At 40.5% G+C, this 22,398-nt stretch overlaps 1 protein-coding gene across 5 annotated transcripts in view; it reads right to left on the reverse strand.

The window, feature by feature from the left end:
- Nucleotides 1-22,398, reverse strand: part of LOC133559232 (septin-9-like) — a 236,503-nt gene that overhangs the window by 106,179 nt on the left and 107,926 nt on the right. For 4 of the 5 annotated variants that reach the window (XM_061910816.1, XM_061910807.1, XM_061910797.1 and 1 more), the window contains exon 2: nt 20,681-21,364. The exons of the other annotated variant lie outside the window; for it this stretch is intronic. In XM_061910816.1, the coding sequence (XP_061766800.1) occupies nt 20,681-21,364 (684 nt within the window). The remainder of the gene's footprint in view (nt 1-20,680; nt 21,365-22,398) is intronic. 5 annotated transcript variants of the gene reach the window in all.

Consider the following 22,398-nt stretch of genomic DNA (forward strand, 5'->3'; position numbering starts at 1 on the left):
TAAAAATGGCAGTGCCATGTTGGCATTTTTTGCCATAACTTGAGTTCATTCGTTTTGGAAAACCTTGTAAAATTGTTTGATGCATCCAGCGGGGCATCACAACAGAATCAAGCATAAAAATGTGTTAATTCCACGACTGTATATATCCGTATCAGTTGATAAAGGAATTGGTAATTGAGAGTTGGACAATATCAGAAAATCGGATATCAAGGTTCAAGGTTCAAGGTTTAATGTCCCCGCGGGGAAATTTGTCTTAGGCACAGTGCATCATTGCTTTCTTAACATACACAAAAACAACAGAACAAAAACACAAGCACAGATACAACCACAACCAGACAACTAACATTTAAACATCAGAACATGGAGCTTGATAGACATAGGTGGCACTTTGAAGTAGGCATAAAATCTACAGTATGGAGATAAAGATAAAGTACCAGTGTGCATTGCACTAGAGCTCATGGATAAAGTGCTGTGTGCTAAAGTGCTTAGTTCTAAAGTGCTATGTGCTAAGAAAGTGCTAACCTATGTATTAACATTCTATTGCACATTGTTGGTCAGCTTAATGGAGGCTGGGACAAATGATAATTTAAGGCGGTTAGATTTGCATAGTGGGACCCGGAGTCTTCTCTCTGATGGCAGGGTTCCATATTCAGGGAAGAGTGGGTGTTGTGAATTGGAAATAATTTTTTTAGCTTTTTTCCTAACTGCCTGCTCATAGATGCTCTGTATAGGCTCATATTCTTTCCTCCCTACGATTTTCATTGCCGTTTAATGCATGCCGGCCAGTTTGCTTTTTAGCTTAACGGTTAGGTTGCCGAACCATGAGGTGATCCCGTATCTAATGATGCTCTCTACAATGGCACGGTAGAAAATCATCATGATATGGCTGCTTACGCCGTACTATATTAATCTTCGCAAAAAATATAGCCTCTGTGGCAGTCTATTGCACAGTTTGTCAAGATGTGTCTTCCTGCAGAGAAGATTATCAATATGTACCCCTAAATATTTATGTGAGGATACCTGGGTGATTTCCTGATTCTTGATGACCACTGGCTCATGGTCAGTCACATTCCTCGGATCCAAAACAGTTTCCTGTGTCTTGGTCACACTTAAAATAAGATGGTTCGATATCAGCAAAAAAGCCATTATCGGGCATCTCTACTACACATAGTATCATTTCTCTATAACATGGTTATAAGTTCACCTCTACATAACATTCTATCCTTATTAACATGTAAGAAAGTCACAAAAACAAGTACTAAATACGTTTTGTCATATTCCGGTACGGCGAATTAAAGCATGTTTCCCGACCTGGGGTCACACACGCCCCCCGCCCAGGGAGACCAGCCCCACTATTTGAGAAGGACTGGTATAAAATAAACAGGCAATAGAGACATAAATGTACTATGAGACTTGCTGGGCATAGTGATGCCGGATTCGTTCCTTCGTGGATGCGGTGGGCAAGAACACAGCGTATGGTAAGAAATAAAGATTTATTAAACTAATAAACAGACAATGAACAGAAACACTGGGGCTAGGCAGAAAAGGCAAACAAAAGGCGCTAACATGGGAGCTAGGGAAACAAACAAAAAAACTTACACTTGGCACAAAGGCACAAAAAGGGAAAACAAAAACAACTAGCATGAGAGCTAGGGATAAATAAGGCATAGCGCGAAAGCTAGCGAGTATGAACATAGAAAGCAGTCGTCACTTGTTGCATGTAAGGCAAATTAGGATCAGAGAATAAAGTAACAAAAGGGGCCGGCTTAAATAAGGCAGTAATCAAGAAATAACAGGTGTGCGTCGAAAGCAAGGGGCAGGTGAAAACTAATAAGCAACCATTGTGACCGAACAAACACAGGAAATAAGGAAGTCAAACAACAGAATGTGATATAAAAAAGAACAAAGCTACAACATGTTATGGGGCGGCATAGCTCGGTTGGTAGAGCGGCCGTGCCAGCAACTTGAGGGTTGCAGGTTCGATTCCCGCTTCCGCCATTCTAGTCACTGGCGTTGTGTCCTTGGGCAAGACACTTTACCCACCTGCTCCCAGTGCCACCCACACTGCTTTAAATGTAACTTAGATATTGGGGTTTCACTATGTAAAGCGCTTTGAGTCACTAGAGAAAAGCGCTATATAAATATAATTCACTTCACTTCATGATCCCGGCATCGGATCATAACATGTACCTTTCTAAATGTTGATTTTTAGAATACGCTCCGTTCATGTCGGCACAAGTCAGCAGATGGCCGCACCGTGGTGCAACTGACCATCTGCCTGCCCGTCTTTACACACACACACACACTTACGGCAATTACTGTCTGTCCAGCATGTCCTCTATCATGCAACATCAGGGGCCAAACATCATTAGCGTAGAGAGGGAACTTTCCAAATGAAAGCCTTTCCTCGGAGTAATTAAACTTTGTTGTTTTGCACGACATAGAGTTATGGCTTTAAAATACCTATGTGTTATTTTCCTTTCTTTTCCATCCAGTCAGAGCAAACACTTACATTTGCTTAATGGATGTCTTATGTTTTGTCTGGTGACGGGAAAAAGGTTTGATTGCATCACTTGCCTCATAAAAAAAAGACAATTTACGACCAAGGAATTGTGCCATCTTTCAGCGCGGGGGAGAACGCGTGCTCGGAAAACAGTCGTGACTTCCATGCATGCGAGGGAAATTAGATGGCTGTAGGGCATTGGTGTCAAACTCTGGCCCGCCGTGTAATTTCATTTGGCCCTTGAGGCAATATAAAATTAACATTAAAGCTGGCCCGCCGGTATTGTACAGCGGCGGTGTCGCTGTAACACCGCATTCACTGCTAATACACATACTTGCCAACCCTCCCGATTTTCCGGGAGACTCCCGAAAAACATTCTCCCGGACAACAATATTGGGGGCGTGCCTTAAAGGCACTGCCTTTAGCGCACTCTACAACCTGTCGTCACATCCGCTTTTCCTCCATACAAACAGCGTGCCGGCCCAGTCACATAATATATGCAGCTTCTACACACAGGTATGTGAATGCAAGGCATACTTGGTCAACAGCCATACAGGTCACAATGAGGGTGGCCGTTTAAACAACTTTAACACTGTTACAAATATCTGCCACACTGTGAACCCGGACCAAACAAGAATGACAAACACATTTTGTGAGAACATCTGCACCGTAACACAACATAAACACAACAGAACAAATACCCAGAACCTCTTGCAGCAATAACTCTTTCGGGACGCTACAATATAACCCCCCCCTCCCCCCCTCATTTATTTTAAAATGTATTAGCCTGTGGAAAAAGTTAATGTTGATATTTACCTCAGAAGGCTGCAAATAGAAAAGAGGCATTACTTTTTTTATTAAAATTTTATTTAATATGCCATTGATGTTTTTTCTTTTGTTTTTTGAAAGTTGATTTTGCAATATTAAGTTATATTAGCGTTGCTTGTTCCATATTCAGTGTTAAAGCAAATCAGTGTAGCAAACTGAGCAATAATTATTGATATTTTTTTTAATTATTATTATTATTATTATTTGAAACTCGATTTTGCATGTCACTATAAATTTATATAAGCCTTACTTGTTCAATATTTAATGCAAAATTGTTTGGGTCCCTATTAAAAGGTTCATTTGTTCAACCGTGGCCCGCGGCTTTATTCTGTTTAAAATTTTGTCCCACTCTGTATTTGAGTTTGACACCCCTGGTGTAGGGGGAAGGGTTTCACAGCAGCTATGGGATTTAACAGCATGTTTAAAAGGGGACAAAGGTCTTTCAGCAGTGGTGGGAAACTTCTTTAACCTTTGACCCCCCCAGATGCTCAATGTAAACTTCAACTTCCTCACGTGGGTTAGAGGGAACCCCTGAGTGTCACGTTTATACCTCAAGTACTCTTTCAATAAACTAATATCACTGTAAAACATCAAACTCCTTGAGATATTAAGTTGAAATGAGTGGAAACCAGGACATGACTGACAACATGATGCTGAACAGCGTTCACCTGTCACACACTGCCTCTTAGTGGCGTGTCTGGGAAGTGCGCCTGACAGATGCCACTATAGTTTGACTGCAGGATGTGTTTGACCTAAAAAAAAACAAAAAAAAAACACATATGCCAACAGTCCGCTGGCTATTGGATTATTTAATTTATTTTGGCGGCAAAGCCAAATACTTCATCCGTCAACAAATTGAATCGAAACAAGTGAGTCATTTAAAATCAGGTTGACAACAGAGCAAATATCTCCCACAACAGCTTTCCTGATGTTTTACAACCTTTATTTTCTATTTTTCAACCAATTGACATGCACAAAAAAAAAAATCTAATATTCCCAGCATGAGGAAGCAGGACAAATAATTGCCGCCATTAACAGTTTTCAAGTATTTAAACATATTGTACCCACTTTATTGTGGTTCTATATCAAATGCAACAAAACCGTGGTCCACATTGCAATGCCCTAATCAACAGAGAATATTGGCAATGCATCAAAGCCTATCCAATATGGAACTAATTCCCATTTTCAGGAAAAATGAGCAATAAAGTCAGACACAAGTTACTCATTTAAGTGAGCATCAAAGGTTTAACTCTGCTTTGCTTCTCTAAGACTCTGCAGTTACTCAGTGAACTTACATACTATCACGTGTTATCAAAGATGAAATATATTACAGTTCACATTGATTACTTTGTTTACACTTGCGTGCCAATGAACAGAAATAGGTCGAAAAAGCTCATATACAACAAAAGGTAGTTTTCATTTGCAGTTCATCCATCCACTTTTGACCGCTTATTCCCTTCGGAATTTGAATCGATACAGTACCAATACCGGTACTTAACGGTACCAATTTGAGTCTGAACCTTTGTGTGTATTCATATGTTAATAAATTTTAAGTTAAAGTTAAAGTACCACTGATCGTCACACACACAGACGAGGTGTGGTGAAATTTGTCCTCTGCATTTGACCCTTTCCCATGTTCACCCCCTGGGAGGTGAGGGGAGCAGTGAGCAGCAGAGGTGCCACGCTCAAGATTCATTATGTAAATTTAACCCCCAATTCCAACCCTTAATGCTGAGTGCCCAATAGGGAGGCAATGGGTCCCATTTTTATAGTCTTTGGTATGACTCGGCCGGGGTTTGAACTCACGACCTTCTAGTTTCAGGGCCGGACACTCTAACCACAAGGCCACTGAGCAGGTTTTCATTTCTGTTTTTACTTTGTGTAATAATAACATTTATTTTCTTCATTTAACATTTAAAACTGAGACATTAATAATAACTTGATTTATTACACTTCTGAGTATCATTTGCAAGTACAGTAGACTTTGCATGCAGTTACAATTTGAAGACTTTAGATGGCAGTAGTGGATTGACTGAGGTGTGTTGCCCAGCCGGGAAGTAGTCTTTGCCATGAAGTTGAAAGTGCCAGTCTTGTCTTTTGTTGCACTCTAAAAAGTGCTCTAATGTACTTAATACACAGCATCTGTTTGATCGTAATGTGAATCTTAGTCATATTTTTCATTACCAAATTTGTAGGTATTAAAATTGCCATGTGAACGTGCTAATACTAATCAGTAGCACATGGCAAATCCTGCATAAATTATCGAGCTGGCGGATTTGAGAAATGGAGCCCTATTAAAATATGGTACCGCTTGATTTCATGTAAATCGATACCCGGTAGTGCCATGGGACTTTGGCCAGTACCTGTAAAACCATCGCATTCGCATTCCGAACTGTGACTAACTTATTTTGACACAAATAAGTAGCATGTCAAAATGTTACTTAAAACACTGCGTCTTCAGGTAATAACAGGTTAATAATACTTATGATAGAGACAGTGTGATACCAGTATGTTTTAGAAAGTGGTATATATTTGAGACAAGGCCACCATACCGGTATTTTTGTATGTGCCGTTGTTACGGCCGTTTAATCTTCTCTACGCCTGACGAGCGAAGGGGCGGTGCCAACTTCTCGACTCTAAAGTGATGCAACGCTTTGGAAAACGACTGCATTTGGCGAGTGGTGAGTGACTACAGATTTATTTACACATGCACCAATTTGCTATATATTTCCTTGTTGCGATGTTATTACTAATCTCATCTGTTTATGTTAACTTCTGTTAGCAACTTAGCACAGAAGCTAATGATAGCTCCGCTCTGCTGCTCGCTCGGTGTGTCAAATGCTTAGCTTAGCTCGGAGAGGTCAAATGTACGGCCCGAGGGCTGGATGACACCCGCGAACAGGTTTTATCTGGCCTGCGGGATGAGATTGCCATGTATCATAATTAACATGAAATATTTTAATAAAAGTAACTGTCACGGTGCCTGCAGACAATCCGCAATCAGCACACTTAACACGTACTGAGCGAGCTGTCTTTATAAGCCGGCACAACCCGCCATGCTGCGCCGGAATATAACCTTCTGTTCGCTTACAGTAAGCTACGTCCTGCTTGATGCAATCCAGCTCTCTCTGTGTTTCCCCCTTTGTGTTTTCAGTGTGTGTTTTCTTGTGTCGTCCCCGCAGCACCCTCCGTCGCCTTGAAAGTGAGCTTTGCGTCTCAGTTTTCCCTAGTTCTCCCTCTGGACTCTGACTGCCTCCCTCGATCCTTGACTTCCCCCGCATTGTACTCAGATCTGCAGACTTCTCTCTCCCCTGGTCTTCCTAGGCTCTCGTTCAAAATTTACGGTAACACTCAACAGCTAATCTACACACATAGTCTTACACTATGCACACTCTTGGATTTTGTCACACTCCATTTCCTTAGTTAGTATAGTTAGTATTGTTTGATTCTTTTATATATATATATATATATATATATATATATATATATATATATATATATATATATATATATATATATATATATATATATATATATATATATATGGACATATATATGTATATATATATATATATATATATATATATATATATATATATATACATATATACAATAAATATTAGAGCTACATCGCCTCCTGTTGTCTGTGCCGCCATCTCCCCTTAGTCAAACATAACAGTAACAGCTGTTCTAAATGTGGCCACTGGATGTTGCAATAGCAATTATTTGTATCTTTGTAGATGATGCTACATCTGTACAAAATAAATCATATGATGTTAATCCATCAGTCGAGGAAAATGAGCAAACTACATATATAACATACTGTAATTTGACTTTGATATAATTATTTCATCTTGATAGACAACAATGAGTTGACTGATGAACACTATGACATAATTTTTTCAGAAAATATAAATAACAACAAATACATGCTTAACCGCAACATGTACTGTAAGTGTAAAAAAAAAAAAAACTAACAACATTATGATTTTTACATTTGTGCTTGTTCTATTTTTAAACAAAGAAAACAATCTGAAGAAGTCTTTATTTTCAAGTTATCGTGCCGTGATTTTACCTGTCCAGCCTACTTGTAAGTAGATTTTTCTCCAAGTGCCCCCCGATCTAAAATGAGTTTAACACCCCTGGCTTAGCTTGAAAGTGCCTCTTTTGCCTCTCAAATAAATCTGAGGTTGACCGGCATCCCTAAAGGGACTTCAAATCTTCCAGTACATTCCAGAACCGATAAATGTTTGGGATGAGTAAATTAATTGCAGTCGCACATTTTCTTATTCAAATGTCAAATCCGAGAATTCCAGTCCAACTTCCTGAGATCTTGTCTCACAATGTGTGACGACTGCAGTGAGAAACCTGACCACCTTCCAGAACTGTTGCTGTCGTCAGAAGATGGCAACAAGTCGTGTAATTACAGCCGTGGAAGATTGACCTCCAGTCTGACTGCGCCTGAAGGCAAATGTTGGTGTAGATGAAAAAGAAGGAACTAAAACAACACAACTTAAAATTCTGAGGCCTACAAGTGACTCTGTGCCCTTTCGTGAACTTCAGGCATGCGGAAACAAATCGCTCTTCTTTCCGCGTTGGCCCCGCCTCCTTACTTTCAAAAGGTCAACGCAAAGAAGAGACAAAAGGCTCTGCTTGATGCTGCAATTAGGAAAACAAATCCAACACAACGTTTTCGGCCAACATCAGGACACATTTCAGGTCTGCAACTGAGACAAAACCAGGATTGTTTTTTGTAAAACATTTCTCAGAATCGCTAGTTTAGTCTCACAATGTGCATTTATTATTATTATTATTAGTAGTAGTAGTAGTAGTAGTAGTAGTAGTTTTATTCCAACTCCATCTCTGACTGTATTCTTTTCTATATTCGTATAGACAAGAGGGATCTTCAACATTTTTCAGGCCAAGGACCCCCAAAATGATGAAGAAATAAAGCAGGGACTTGTTTTATCGTATATAATTGTGGGCGGCGTGGCTCAGATGGTAGAGTGGCTGTGCAAGCAACTTGAGGGGTTCCAGGTTCGAGACCAGCTTCCACCATCTTAGTCACTGCCGTTCTGTCCTTGGGTAAGACATTTTACCCACCTTACTCCCAGTACCACTCACAGTAGTTTAAATATAGTTTAAATATGTAGATATTGGGTTTTACTATGTGAAGCGCTTTGACAAAAAGCACTATATAAATATAATTAACTTCACTTCATATTGAATTATAGTGGTCCTTTTTTAAGGACCTCTGCTGTTCAACATAATTTGTATACTATTTGTATTACTATTTTTTTTTTTACTTGACATCCATACTTCATATATACATACAGCGTATTTCAGATGTTCATACTTGAAACTTTTGATTGAAACTAAAACTGAACTGACTACAATGTAATGCTGGACAACAGCAAAGACTTCCAGCGTGTGGAGCTGACGGCGTCCACAAATTACATCCGTACATGACATGACAATGTCCATACAAAAAAAGATAGCAACAACTTAAATATTTTTAATTGCTAAAACAAATCAGGTTGGGAAAATAGCGCTCAAAAGAAGACATGAAACTGCAACAGGAAAATACCAAAGAAACAGGAAAAGCCACCAAAATAGGAACGCAAGACAAGAGCTAAAACACTACACACAGGAAAACACCAAAAACTCAAAATAAGTCACAGCGTGATGTGACAGGTGGTGACAGTACACCTACTTTGAGACAAGAGCTATAGTGATGCATGGTTGGTTATGGTTTAAATTCCTTTCCAACAATTGCAATTTTTTAATGATTTCTGCTGGTGGTGTGCCTCTGGATTTATTCAAAGAAAAAAATGTGCCTTGGCTCAAAAAAGGTTGAAAAACACTGCTCTACTGACCACAGATTAACAGTTTGACTACTGTAATGTCCATCTTCCATGTCTTCAGGAACTGTTATTATTACCACTTAGTAGAAAATGATGAAGAAATTACGTTTGAATTGATGCTCTAGCAATGCAAGTGCCATTTTCCTGTTCCAGCGCAATGCGTAAACAAATACAAAAAATAAAAATACCAAAAAAATCCCTAAAATGGCACAAACTCAATAGTTTGCCATCATTTCAATGCGGCTCTGGTCGCAGGGTTAGCCCGAGGTCATAATATTTTTATAACTTTCAAGTAACCTCAAATATGTGCGTTTTCCACTAATTACAGGGCTTTCATTGCTCACAAAATCCTACTAAATTCTTGTGTTGACAGTCCTAGTCATGAGAACCAAAGCGACATGCAGCACTTTGTCCGCTCTGTTCCGTGATCGCCATTAGTTGATTGACTGATTGAAAAGTTTGACATTGTTATGTCCTGGTGATCATGTTTAGTTTGGCTATGTTCTGTTTGGTTTTTGGATTTTGTCAGTTCCTGTTTTTTCACTCCCTGCCTTGTTTCCATGACAACCTATTAGTTTTCACCTGCCCTCATTTCACGCACCTGATTCATTTGGACTCATGCACCCGTTGTCAATCACCACAGCACAATTTAAGCCTGCAGTTGAAGGGGCAGTCAGCCTGGCGACATCACCCTCTATACACCCTTTTAATTCATGCTGATTCTGTCAAGACTTGGACTATGGTGTGGATTGTTTTCCCGAGGTGCGAAGCAACTGGAGCGACACGGCTCATCTTTTAATTTTAACACTCAAAAGTACTACAAAAACACAAGGTATAAACAAAAACTCGCACAAAGGTATAACTATGGACATAAAACAAAACTTGCAAACTGTGGCATGAATAAAGAAAACTTACTTGGAACAAAAAAAAGAGCATGAAAAAGAGCAGCATTAATGACAAGGGTGTATAGAGGGGGATGTCGCCAGGCTGACTGCCTGGCAACTGCAGGCTGAATATTGATGTGGTGATTGGCAACGGGTGCATTAATCCAAATGAACCAGGTGCGTCACATGAGGACAGGTGAAAACTAATGGGTTGTCATGGAAACAAAGCAGGGAGTGAAAAAACAGGAACTGACAAAATCCAAAAAACCAAACAGAACATGGCCAAACTAAACATGATCACCAAGACATGAGAAACATCTCAAATAATTTAATCCATGTAATGCTTCGAAAAGGCATATGGTTGGCACAAAAAGCCAAAAGGCTTGTTTCCATTGTGGTCCATTAACTATTCATCACATTTGATACATTCAATAATAAAAGATAAATATAAAAAATGATGTTAAAAATGTATAAATGATGTGCATATATACAGTATAAACAAACGTCAGGTGATTTGAAAAACAATATAAACAAAACATGAAGGTGTGGGGGTGGATTATATACACTATGTACATGAAAGTGGTTTACCGTGACAGAGAGGTGATCACCACATCCTACTACCATGCATGTACAGCAACAACAAGCTCAGAGATACAAAGTCTGTTGTCTGAACTTAGAAGCTGCATTTCTACTGCTGTGGGAAATGACTCTTGTCCGAAAAAAGTTGATAACACACAATGTGTATTGTCCGAACTATCACATGTATGCCTAAACTGGGCCGTGTGTGTGTGTCCCGAGCCCCATTTCATGCTGACATTTGACACGAACTTCCCGGTATTTTCTCTGTGACGCTTTGATCGGAGCACGCTGTGCTGGGTCTCTCGGAAGGTGACTAACTTGGATCACATGACCCCCGGGAGAGGAAGAGGAAGAAGGAAGGAAGTATGCGCCTATTTGAGTGTGTGTGTGTGTGTGTGTGTGTGTGTGTGTGTGTGTGTGTGTGTGTGTGTGTGTGCGTGCGTGCGTGCGTGCGTGCGTGTGTGTGTGTACGAGAAAGAGACCAAGTCAGGGACACATGAAGTCATTTCCTCTTAGGGGAATTGAATGGTCAGAAGACGGGGTGATGTAATAGAAGAAAGGCAAACAAACGGAAAAAAAAAAAACTTGTGCTACCAGGTGTTGTGAAGGTGACGTCTACTAAACCAGGGGTGTCCAAACTTTGTGACTTGAATTTGGGCTGAAAAAATTGGCGGGAGGTGTGTGTATATATATATTTAAATACACAAATTATTAGCCTACACACACACCGACACGGACACACACTCACACGCACACATATATATATATAAATAACGTATTTGTGTAAGGACTGGTGGGCATTGTGGTGCCGGGTTCGATTCTCCCGAGGATGCGTTGACGTGAACACAACAAAGGTAGGATCTTAAAATATTTATTCAACAAAAAGAGAGCTCTGAACAGATATACTGGAGCTAATAAAAGGCAAACCAAAAACGCTAGTATGAAAACTAGGAAGTAAAAATAGACAAACTAAAATGGCACGTTGGCACAAAAAAAGAAAACAAATCATAAGTATGTAAACTGGAAAAAACAAGTGGCTTAGCGTGAGAAGCTAGCGAGAATAGAAATACTTGTGTGAAAGCAAATGGTCAAAATCCAGACGTACAGTTGCGTGAGAGCAAACTATGAACCCAGAAAGAATAATGAAAAGGGACAGGCTTAAATAGGGAAGTAATCAAAAAGTGACAGGTGTGCAGAAACCGTGATTAGCAGGTGGGATCAATGAGCAACCATGGTGACTGACTAAACAGGAAGTAAGAGGGTAGAACGACGGAGTGATACAACAACTGGAAGTATAAACAATAATATGTGGTGATCCAAGTAGTGGATCGCAACAATTTGTACATATATATATATATATATATATATATATATATATATATATATATATATATATATGTGTATATATATATATATATATATATATATATATATATGTATATACATATATATATATATATATATATATATATATATATATATATATATACATATGTGTGTGTGTGTGTGTGTGTGTGTATGCATATTTATATATCTATATTTTGTATTTTAATGTTTGGGGAGATTTTCCATTATATTTTTATTAGAGAATAATATCAGACTGGCGATATTATCAATGTTAGGCGATATTATGCTTTAAAATGTGATATCGGAAATTATCGGTATCGGATTCAAAAAGTTAAATTCATGACTTTTTAAAACGCCACTTTACGGAGTGGTACACGGACATAGGGATAAGTATAGAGCACCATTAAACCTTATAGGCACTGCCTATGCGTGCCGGCCCAGTCACATAATATCTATGTCTTTTCACACACACAAGTGAAAGCATGGCATACTTGATCAACAGCCATACAGGTCACACTGAGGGTGGCAGTATAAACAACTTTAACACTGTTACAAATATGTGCCACACTGTGAACCCACACCAAACAAGAATGACAAACACATTTCGGGAGAACATCTGCACCGTAACGCAGCATAAACACAACAGAACAAATACCCAGAACACCCTGCAGCACTAACTCTTCCTCAATGTTTTTTTTTTTTTTAAAGATTTTGCAGAACAAAAACCTACTTTTATGTATAGCAAAGGACAAAATGCGGAGAAAAATTTCCCTTGAATTAATTAATTAGTTAAATTCAAATATGTTAGGCGATTTTTCCCTTTTTTTTAACTGTTTGGAAATGATTCAAAAATTTCAGTTTCACCTGTGTTTTATATTTTATATCGGAGGTTTACGTGGATATTTTCTCAATTTCATGTAAGTGCCTACATGTACAAGTACTGTAGGCTTCTTTAGACAGCTCCTCTGCTGGCCGCAGCCAAGTAGTGCACTCCATTTTGCCTCACTTGGTACAAAATATGCAGTTCATGCTGACTTTAAATTCTGCCAAAGAAAATGCATCAAAATTGCATGAACGAGCCGTTATGGTTTCCTGCTTTAGGGCGAGTTGAACCTTAGTTTCATTGTTACAGTATGATTATGTTCATCAAATGTCCAGGCTGAGCTAAGTGAATCCAGACAAATAAAGACTTAGTCTGAGAAAAGGGTATCACTACCAGCAATGACTGATGTTTGTGGCGACACTGGAAAGTGGTATCTAGGCATCCTTAACGACCTAAAACCACTAAAACCAACCACAGAAGCTTTGAGAAATTAAAGCAAGACGTGTATCAAACAGTGTCTTTATGTTAGAGGGTATTATATTCAAATAAACAGTTTATGTAATTTTGTCATGTCAATAGCAACAGTTACTAACGACAGTGCACAGGGTCTGGAAGTGATGTCGGACGGCAACAAGCCCAGTGCATTCTGGTTATTACATCCATCCATCCATCCATTTTCTACCGCTTATTCCCTTTCGGGGTCGCGGGGGGCGCTGGCGCCTATCTCAGCTACAATCGGGCGGTTATTACAGGGTCTCTTAAAAACAACATCGCATTTACTCAACGACCATCATCATCACCCTGTCGGTACCGCAACAGCTAATTATAAAAGACTTGGACGTGCTGCTAATATAAGTATGACAACACCAGCATTAAACTGTAATTGCAAACACAACATTATGTCGTTATATCATATCAGCAGGCATGACAGTTAATGGAATAGCATTAATGAGAGGGTTGAAAGAAGGATATGCTTATTTGTGTTGTGTGGTAATTATGTGGTATTTAAATACAGTACAGGCTTTGTACACCTTTTCCATAAACAAATTCAAGCACTTTTTAAGAACTTTCAACATAAAATTTCCAGTTTTTCCAGTACCCTTCAATAAGCGAAAACCAGTGTGAATCAATCCATAGCCTTGTTGTTTGAGGTCACCAAATGCTGTCTGTAGGAAAAATACTGAAAATCTGCTAAAACCTAAGCCTAAAATTGAGCCAGCAGTTAATTAACTGAATGGGGCATAGAAAATGAAGCAGTGTTTCTGTAGACCAGTGGTCCCCAACCTTTTTGTTCAACGCTCGATAATTTGTCCCGCGGCCCGGGTGGGGGGGTCGGGGGGTGTCCTTTTTTTTATTTGTATTTTTTTTTTATTTGTCATGAAAAAAGGACATTTTTGTCATGAAAAAGGGAGGTTGTTGTGCTTGGTGCACTAATTGTAAGCGTATATTGTGTATTTTATGTTGATTTAATAAATTAATTTTTTTTTTTTGTTGTTGTTTTTTTGTAGTAAAAATTAATAAAAAATTATTCTGCGGCCCGATACCGGACCACTGCTGTAGACTATTCAATGTCATTGGTGTTTGCAAACATTGTTTACTTGTTTGTTTGTATCATAATTCATGCATACATCATGTTCATTAAAACAACAACCTCCCGGCATGATGGACCGATGCACTACTGTCCTCTTGGGGGTGACACGGAGCCGTATATACAGCCCTGGCATGACAACAACCTAATGTAAGGGCTCGTGCAAAGCCAACAACCTAATGTAAGGGCTTGTGCAAAGCCATCAAGAGTGTAGCTTTCATTATTAAGGAAACTTTATTTATTTGTTTCCATTTTATAATTAACCTGCTGAGTCAGACTGCCGATAAATATGCAGAACATTTCCAAGCACTTTACCCAAAATTCAAGTATTTTTCAAACCTTGAAAACACAACATTATAATCCAAGCATTTTCAAGGTTTTTAAGCACCCATACGAACCCTGTGTATACTGTAGCGCTTTAATATATCTGGAATGATACCCAAAGCGCTCTACATTTTGCATCACATTCACCCATTCACAGAACACCTTCACACATTGATGGCGGATATGCAGGCATCACACAAAGATGTGATGCTGAGTCTGCTGGTGTGGTGGCGAGATTAGAAAAGCAGCAAGAAGCAGTGACGATGCAAGTAAAATAATAATAAAAAAGCTGACAGAATCACAGTGTCTGGTTAAGAAGTCATGGAAAATGTGATAATAGGTTTCTATCCAGTGGCTTTCCATTTTTCCTACAGCCCTGGATGAAAATCTGGAATCCCTCCCGGTGAAACAAAAAGAGTATTAAAAGTCTTTAAGATGAATTAGATAAACAAACCCCGTTTCCATATGAGTTGGGAAATTGTGTTAGATGTAAATATAAACGGAATACAATGATTTGCAAATTCTTTTCAACCCATATTTAGTTGAATGCACTACAAAGACAACATATTTGATGTTCAAACTCATAAACGTTGTTTTTTTTGTTGCAAATAATAATTAACTTAGAATTTCATGGCTGCAAGACGTGACAAAGTAGTTGGGAAAGGGCAAACATGAGTAAAAAACTTCTGTCTAGCAAAACTGGTGATTGTCTCTTGTACAATCCAGGCTAAAACTAACTCTTTGTCATCCGTCATAACAACACTCTCTCACTTGCACCAACACATGCACTCACGGCCACTCATATCCAACACCACATCCGTCCATTTTCTACCGCTTGTCCCTCTCGGGGTCGCGGGGGATGCTGCACATGGGCGGAAGACAGGGTACACCCTGGACAAGTCGCCTCCTCATCACAGTGCCAACACAGATAGACAGACAACATTCACACTCACATTCACACACTAGGGACAATTTAGTGTTGCCAATCAACCTATCCCCAGGTGCATGTCTTTGGAGGTGCGAGGAAAACGGAGTACTTGAACTCAGGACCTTCGTATTGTGAGGTACATGCACTAACCCCTGTACCACCGTGCTGCACCCAACACCACATATAAAGTGTAAGTTCCAGGTCTTGACACTATGACTCCTCAATTCTACTGTCACTAATTAAGAATATTAATGTATCATGAATTGTCCTTACTAGATTACAGAAATGCTCATAAAAATATATATTTTACGGACAGGAAGTTACAGAAAGTTACACGTCATTGTGCAACATGTGAATGTTTTAAGGGGAACTAAATGTGATCTTTCAAAGGGGTACATTTTTTTTTCCAAAGCAGGACCTCAACCCAGACATACCATACTAGTACAAAGCTCATGAAAAACAAGATTTTGTTGTAATTTTCATTGTAAGTGGGCCAGATATTACAAAATAATCGCATGGAAATGACTTTTGTCATTTCATTATAATAATGAGACTTTTAACCTGTTATGATGCCAGGTTTGAGACAGGTGTGCTGCTTTTATGGCCACAGTTTGCACGTCTGATGTTGCTCACATTTACTCCAAGGAGTTTTTGCGTTTGCTCACTAATGTGAAAAATGAGAGAGATCATTGGATGCCATATATCACATACAACTACAGATGCATATCGTTAAGATTTTATCAATACAATACCCTTACCGATATTCCTTATTGATACCGGTATTTTTCGGTACTCTTATCAATAATTTACGTAATTTGTGGAAATAAAGATGTGGAAAAAATGCATTTTAATTAGCATTTCTATTAGCACAAGAGGTTGAACATCCCCAAACTGTCACGTTGATTTTTTGACAAACCCCAAGATGCAGAGAAGGTGGCAGGCATTGTGCAAAAAAACATCATTTTAATTCCAAAAATAAAAAAATAAAGAATAAACACAAACCAGAAACTGGGAGGACAAACTGGAAACAGGGAACAGGGATCCAGCAAACAGGAACTAGGAACAAACAAACTGGAAGCAGGGAACAAAAAGACAGTAAGCTACAAACAGCTACCAAATATATTTTACCACTACCGCTATACTGATATCGACACGACCAGTAGGAATGTCAAGTAGAAACGACAATAATCCAGCCCAGACTGGAGGAGAAAGCAGGTCTAAATAGTGTCTGGCTGATTGACACCAGGTGTGGCCAGGTGGCAATCAGCCACAGCTGTGGGGACACAGCACTCAGGGAGACAAACAGGAAACAGAACCAAAATAAGAGTGCTAACAGGAACTAAAGACAGGAAACAAAGACAAATGCAGAAGAAAAACTAAGACATAGTTAAACTGTCAGGGACAAGCCTGACACAAACATGATACCGAGGATTTGGTAGTGGTTTGTGTTGTGGTTTGTGCAGCCCTTTGAGACACTAGTGATTTAGGGCTATACAAGTAAACATTGATTGATTGATTTAATAATACACTGTAACACCTCAGAGCAAGGAAGTCTATGTGTGCAGTGCAATGTGAAATGCAGATACATCATATTATTGTAAAGAGCACACAGATCCATCACTGTGTTTCTATTCATTACAAATACACTCAGTTAAAAAAAAATATCTATATATGGCATTATGGTGCAGAGAACATACCTTTTACATGATATATCATATGAAATATATCAGATAAATCAATACAATGAATTAGCATGTTAGGTGGGTCTGCATTTCGTAACAACAGATTACATGTGTTGAGTGACGGGCCGGAGGCAATATTGAGTGTTGACAGCTCCCAATGTATTTGTGCATTACATAAACAAAATGACTCAGTAAGCAAGTATAATGCTCGATTGTCCAGTTTGTCGTCAAGAGACAGAACTATCCATCCATCCATCTTCTTCCGCTTATCTGAGGTCGGGTTGCGGGGGCAGCAGCCTAAGCAGGGGAGCCCAGACTTCCCTCTCCCCAGCCACTTCGTCTAGCTTTTCCCGGGGGATCCCGAGGTGTTCTCAGGCCAACCGGGAGACATAGTCTTCCCAACGTGTCCTGGGTCTTCCCCGTGGCCTCCTATCGGTTGGACGTGCCCTAAACACCTCCCTAGAGAGTCGTTCGGGTGGCAGCTTGACCGGATGCCCGAGCCACCTCATCTGGCCCCCTTCGATGAGGAGGAGCAGCGGCTTTACTTTGAGCTCTTCTCGGATGGCAGAGCTTCTCACCCTATCTCTAAGGGAGAGCCCCGCCACCTGTCGGAGTAAACTAATTTCGGCCGCTTGTACCCGTGATCTTATCCTTTCGGTCATGACCCAAAGCTCATGACCATAGGTGAGGATGGGAACGTAGATTGACCGGTAAATTGAGAGCTTTGCCTTCCGGCTCAGCTCCTTCTTCACCACAACGGATTGGTACAACGTCCGCATTACTGAAGACGCCGCACCAATCCGCCTGTCGATCTCACGATCCACTCTTCCCTCACTCGTGAACAAGACTCCTAGGTACTTGAACTCCTCCACATGGGGCAGGGTCTCCTCCCCAACCCGGAGATGGCACTCCACCCTTTTCCGGGCAAGAACCATGGACACAAACTTGGAGGTGCTGATTCTCATTCCGGTCGATTCACACTCGGCTGCGAACCGATCCAGTGAGAGCTGAAGATCCCGGCCAGATGAAGCCATCAGGACCACATCATCTGCAAAAAGCAGAGACCTAATCCCGCGGCCACCAAACCGGAACCCTTCAACGCCTTGACTGAGACAGAACTAACTGAAATACATTTAAGCAAGATGTCTTTTAATGACAGGCAAAAGTGGCGCAATGGTGTGACGTCAGACGGCAACCAGAGCCCTGTCGGTCGCAGCGGATGATATCTTTCTTCAAAGCAGCTTTATGGATTATTATCCAACTCCATTTTTTACTTTTTTGAGTGGATTAATTTTAGCCTGTGGATTAATAGTTCGCTATGAGGATGGTTGTTAAAACGCATACGTGACTCGCTGTGAGTAAAGTGCGTTCACTTCAAACTGACACAGAGTGGGTGACTCTAAGGAATTTTTGAGGAGGAAATATTGTGGTGTTGTTTTGGGAAGGCGTGGCGTGGTGGGTAGACCAACCGTGCAAGAAGAGCGGCCGTGCCATAAACTTGAGGGTTTCAGGTTTGCTCCCTGCTTCTTGCCATCCAAATCACTGCCGTTGTGTCCATGGGCAAGACACTTCACCCTTACCCCCAGTGCCACTCACAATGGTGAATGAATGATAGATGGTGGTCGGAGGGGCTGAAGGCACAAATTGTCAGCCACGCTTCTGTCAGTCTACCCCAGGGCAGCTGTGGCTACAAATGTAGCTTACCACCACCTTAGTGTGAAAGTGAGCGCTTTGAGTATCTAGTTCAGTGGTTCTCAAATGAGGGTACGCGTACCCCTTGGGGTACTTGAAGCTATGCCAAGTGGTAAATGAGATTTTTTTTTTAAATATTCTAAAAATAGCAACAATTCAAAAATCCTTTATAAATATATTTATTGAATAATACTTCAACAAAATATGAATGTAAGTTCATAAACTGTGGAAAGAAATGCAACATCGCAATATTCAGTGTAGACAGCTAGATTTTTTGTGGACATGTTCCAAAAGTATTGATGTTAAAGATTTCTTTTTTTGTGAAGAAATGTTTAGAATTAAGTTCTTGAATCCAGATGGGTCTCTATTACAATCCCCAAAGAGGGCACTTTAAGTTGATTATTACTTCTATGTGTAGATATCTTTCAACAAGTTTTTAGTTATGTTTATTTCTTTTTTTCCAAATAGTTCAAGAAAGACCACTACAAATGAACAATATTTTGCACTCTTATACAATTTAATAAATCAGAAAATGATGACATAGTACTGTATTTTACTTCTTTATCTCTTTTTTTCAACCAAAAATGCTTTGCTCAGATTAGGGGGTACTTGAATCAAAAAAAAATTCACAGGGGGTACATCACTGTAAAAAGGTTGAGAACCACTGATCTAGTTGATAGAAAAGCGCTATATAAATCGAATTATGTTACAAACCTTTGTGTGGTGTTGGTTCCTTATTTGTCGCTAATCAAAGCTGATTTAATGTGTAGCAGTGGTAGTTGAACTGATTGTGACAGCCTGTCATAATGACGTCGGTCAGCTGGATGAAAAAAATACTGATAGCAGTATCATTAGTCGAGAATCTTCACAGTCCTCATGGACCGACCTTATTAAAAACCGGTACCAGAAAATGCCGGTACACCCCTACATACAACAATGTGACTTTAAGAAGTGAAACAAGAAGACACAAACATTGGGAACACTAACATAGCTATGTAAATGAAGTGCAAACATTGGTCACATTTTAACAACAACACCATGCTAGGTTAGTCTATTCGCTGGAGAAAAACTGAATGATCATACTTTCCGCTCCCACATCTGTAGCTGACTGGCAAACAATTAGTAGAGCTCCAGGTCTAATTCTAAGATGTGTAGCAAAGACTGCTTTATAGTAGATGATGCAATTATTTACCAAACCCAGAAAACTTCACAGAAACATGTCGCGCACTATGGATCGGGAAAAAAACACTGCTGTACATCCAGACCTCCCCAACATGGCAACTGCAGATGTCCTGATTTGATATTGATAACGAAAATTGACTTGATATCTGCGAAAACAAACTGAGTTTTAGAATTTTTTTGACTTATAGCTAAAATCGCCGATATAAGTGCGCCCATTGAATGAATCCTGCAGCGTGTTTACTTGTGCAAAGCTCGGCAGCCAATGGACAATAACAAGCACACAAGGTTGGTCTTATTTCGGATCAATATCAAAATAACCACGTTGTCAAAGAGAGGAACAAACTATTATCAAAAGTTCCATGTTGGATCAAATATTGCCAATATGGAGTTAATCCTGTCACATTGTATCAAGACAAGAATGTTGCTATTAGTAGTACCACTTGAGTAGGAACTTACGGTCAGGGTTGGGAGATTTGCGTCCAGCATGGTTTGGAGAGGAGCATCTGAAGGTAGTGACAATGGTATTGTGGTGAGGATTGGGATGGTGCGGGTGGTGCACTGGAACATGGTGGCCGTTGTTTTCCACCGGAGCCCTCGTGATGCTGATTTCAGGTTTGCGGACATCTCCAAGGCTGGTGGACTCAAACTTGCGACTGTGGCTTTGTTCTAGGGTCCGACTGGTCCCGTTGGTGTTGCTGCTGCTTTCAATCCGACGTGTCCCTGGGGAGTCCGTCGGCGTCTTGGCAAAAGTGACCTCCCTCTTGTGGTTCATCTCAGGGGTCCTCGAGTGGCCGAGGACCTCTGGGCGCTTCAGGGCGCTGTTGGTTACGAAGCGTGTGGAGCCGGGGCTTGTGGCGTTGTCCACCTGCTTGATGGATGAAGAGGAAATATCGATGGAGAGCTCTGAGCGGCGTGACACAGGCTCGGGGGTCTTGGAGCCTCCTCCGCCCATGATGGAGCGAGGTTGGGTGTAGTTGAGGTTGTTGTTGCTGAGAGCCGGGGTTGCCGTACCCAGGTCGCGGTAGTAGATGCTGGTGGGAGACATGGCGTTGCGGTGAGGGGAGTTGGTTGTGCGACGGGAGCCGGGTGAAGAGTGAGCTGTAGTGTCCACATCTTCCACCTCAAAGGACCTCTTCAGGGCTGCGTGGAAAAGACAAAAAAAACACATTATTCCAAAATATATAATGTTAACCAGTTAATACTGCTGACATATAAAATACTACACGGTCTAGCTCCATTCTATCTTGCCGATTGTACTCTACCATATGTCCCGGCAAGAAATCTGCGTTCAAAAGACTCCGGCTTATTAGTGATTCCTAAAGCCCAAAAAAAGTCTGCGGGCTATAGAGCGTTTTCCGTTCGAGCTGCAGTACCCTGGAATGCCCTCCCGGTAACAGTTCGAGATGTTACCTCAGTAGAAGCATTTAAGTCTCACCTTAAAACTCATTTATATACTCTAGCCTTTAAATAGACCTCCTTTTTAGACCAGTTGATCTGCCGCTTCTTTTCTTTTTCTCCTCTGTCCCCTCCTCCCTTGTGGAAGGGGTCCGGTCCGATGACCATGGATGAAGTACTGGCTGTCCACAGTCGGGACCCAGGATGGACCGCTCGTCGGGACCCAGGATGGACCGCTCGCCTGTGTATCGGTTGGGGACATCTCTACGATGCTGATCCGCCTCCGCTTGGGATGGTTTCCTGTGGACGGGACTCTCGCTGCTGTCTTGGATCCGCTTTGAACTGAACTCTCGCGGCTGTGTTGGAGCCACTATGGATTGAACTTTCACAGCATCATGTTAGACCCGGTCGACATCCATTGCTTTCGGTCCCCTGGGGGGGGGGGGGGGGGGGGGGGGGTTGTCGTAGTGGTTTGTACAGTCCTTTGAGACATTTGGGATTTAGGGCTATGTAAATAAACATTGATTGATTGATTGAATATTGACTGTTACATTGAAAGAATCTGTAGGATGCAAAATTGGCTTATTTTTGAGAAAATCTATCCCGTTTTTTTTTCTGTGTTTTCTCCATCTTTGCAAGAGGTCCTGGGTTTGGATGACATAAACAAATGTGCCACTTCTTTGAAAACATGATAACGCCTCTGACCTGTCATGTTTTGTGGTCACGTTCTGTTTTGTTTTGTACTCATTGTGCACTCTTGTTTGTTTTGTCACCATGAC

The sequence above is a fragment of the Nerophis ophidion genome, linkage group LG01 (genome assembly GCF_033978795.1).
Source record: "Nerophis ophidion isolate RoL-2023_Sa linkage group LG01, RoL_Noph_v1.0, whole genome shotgun sequence".
In the NCBI taxonomy this organism is placed as follows: Eukaryota; Metazoa; Chordata; class Actinopteri; order Syngnathiformes; family Syngnathidae; genus Nerophis; species Nerophis ophidion.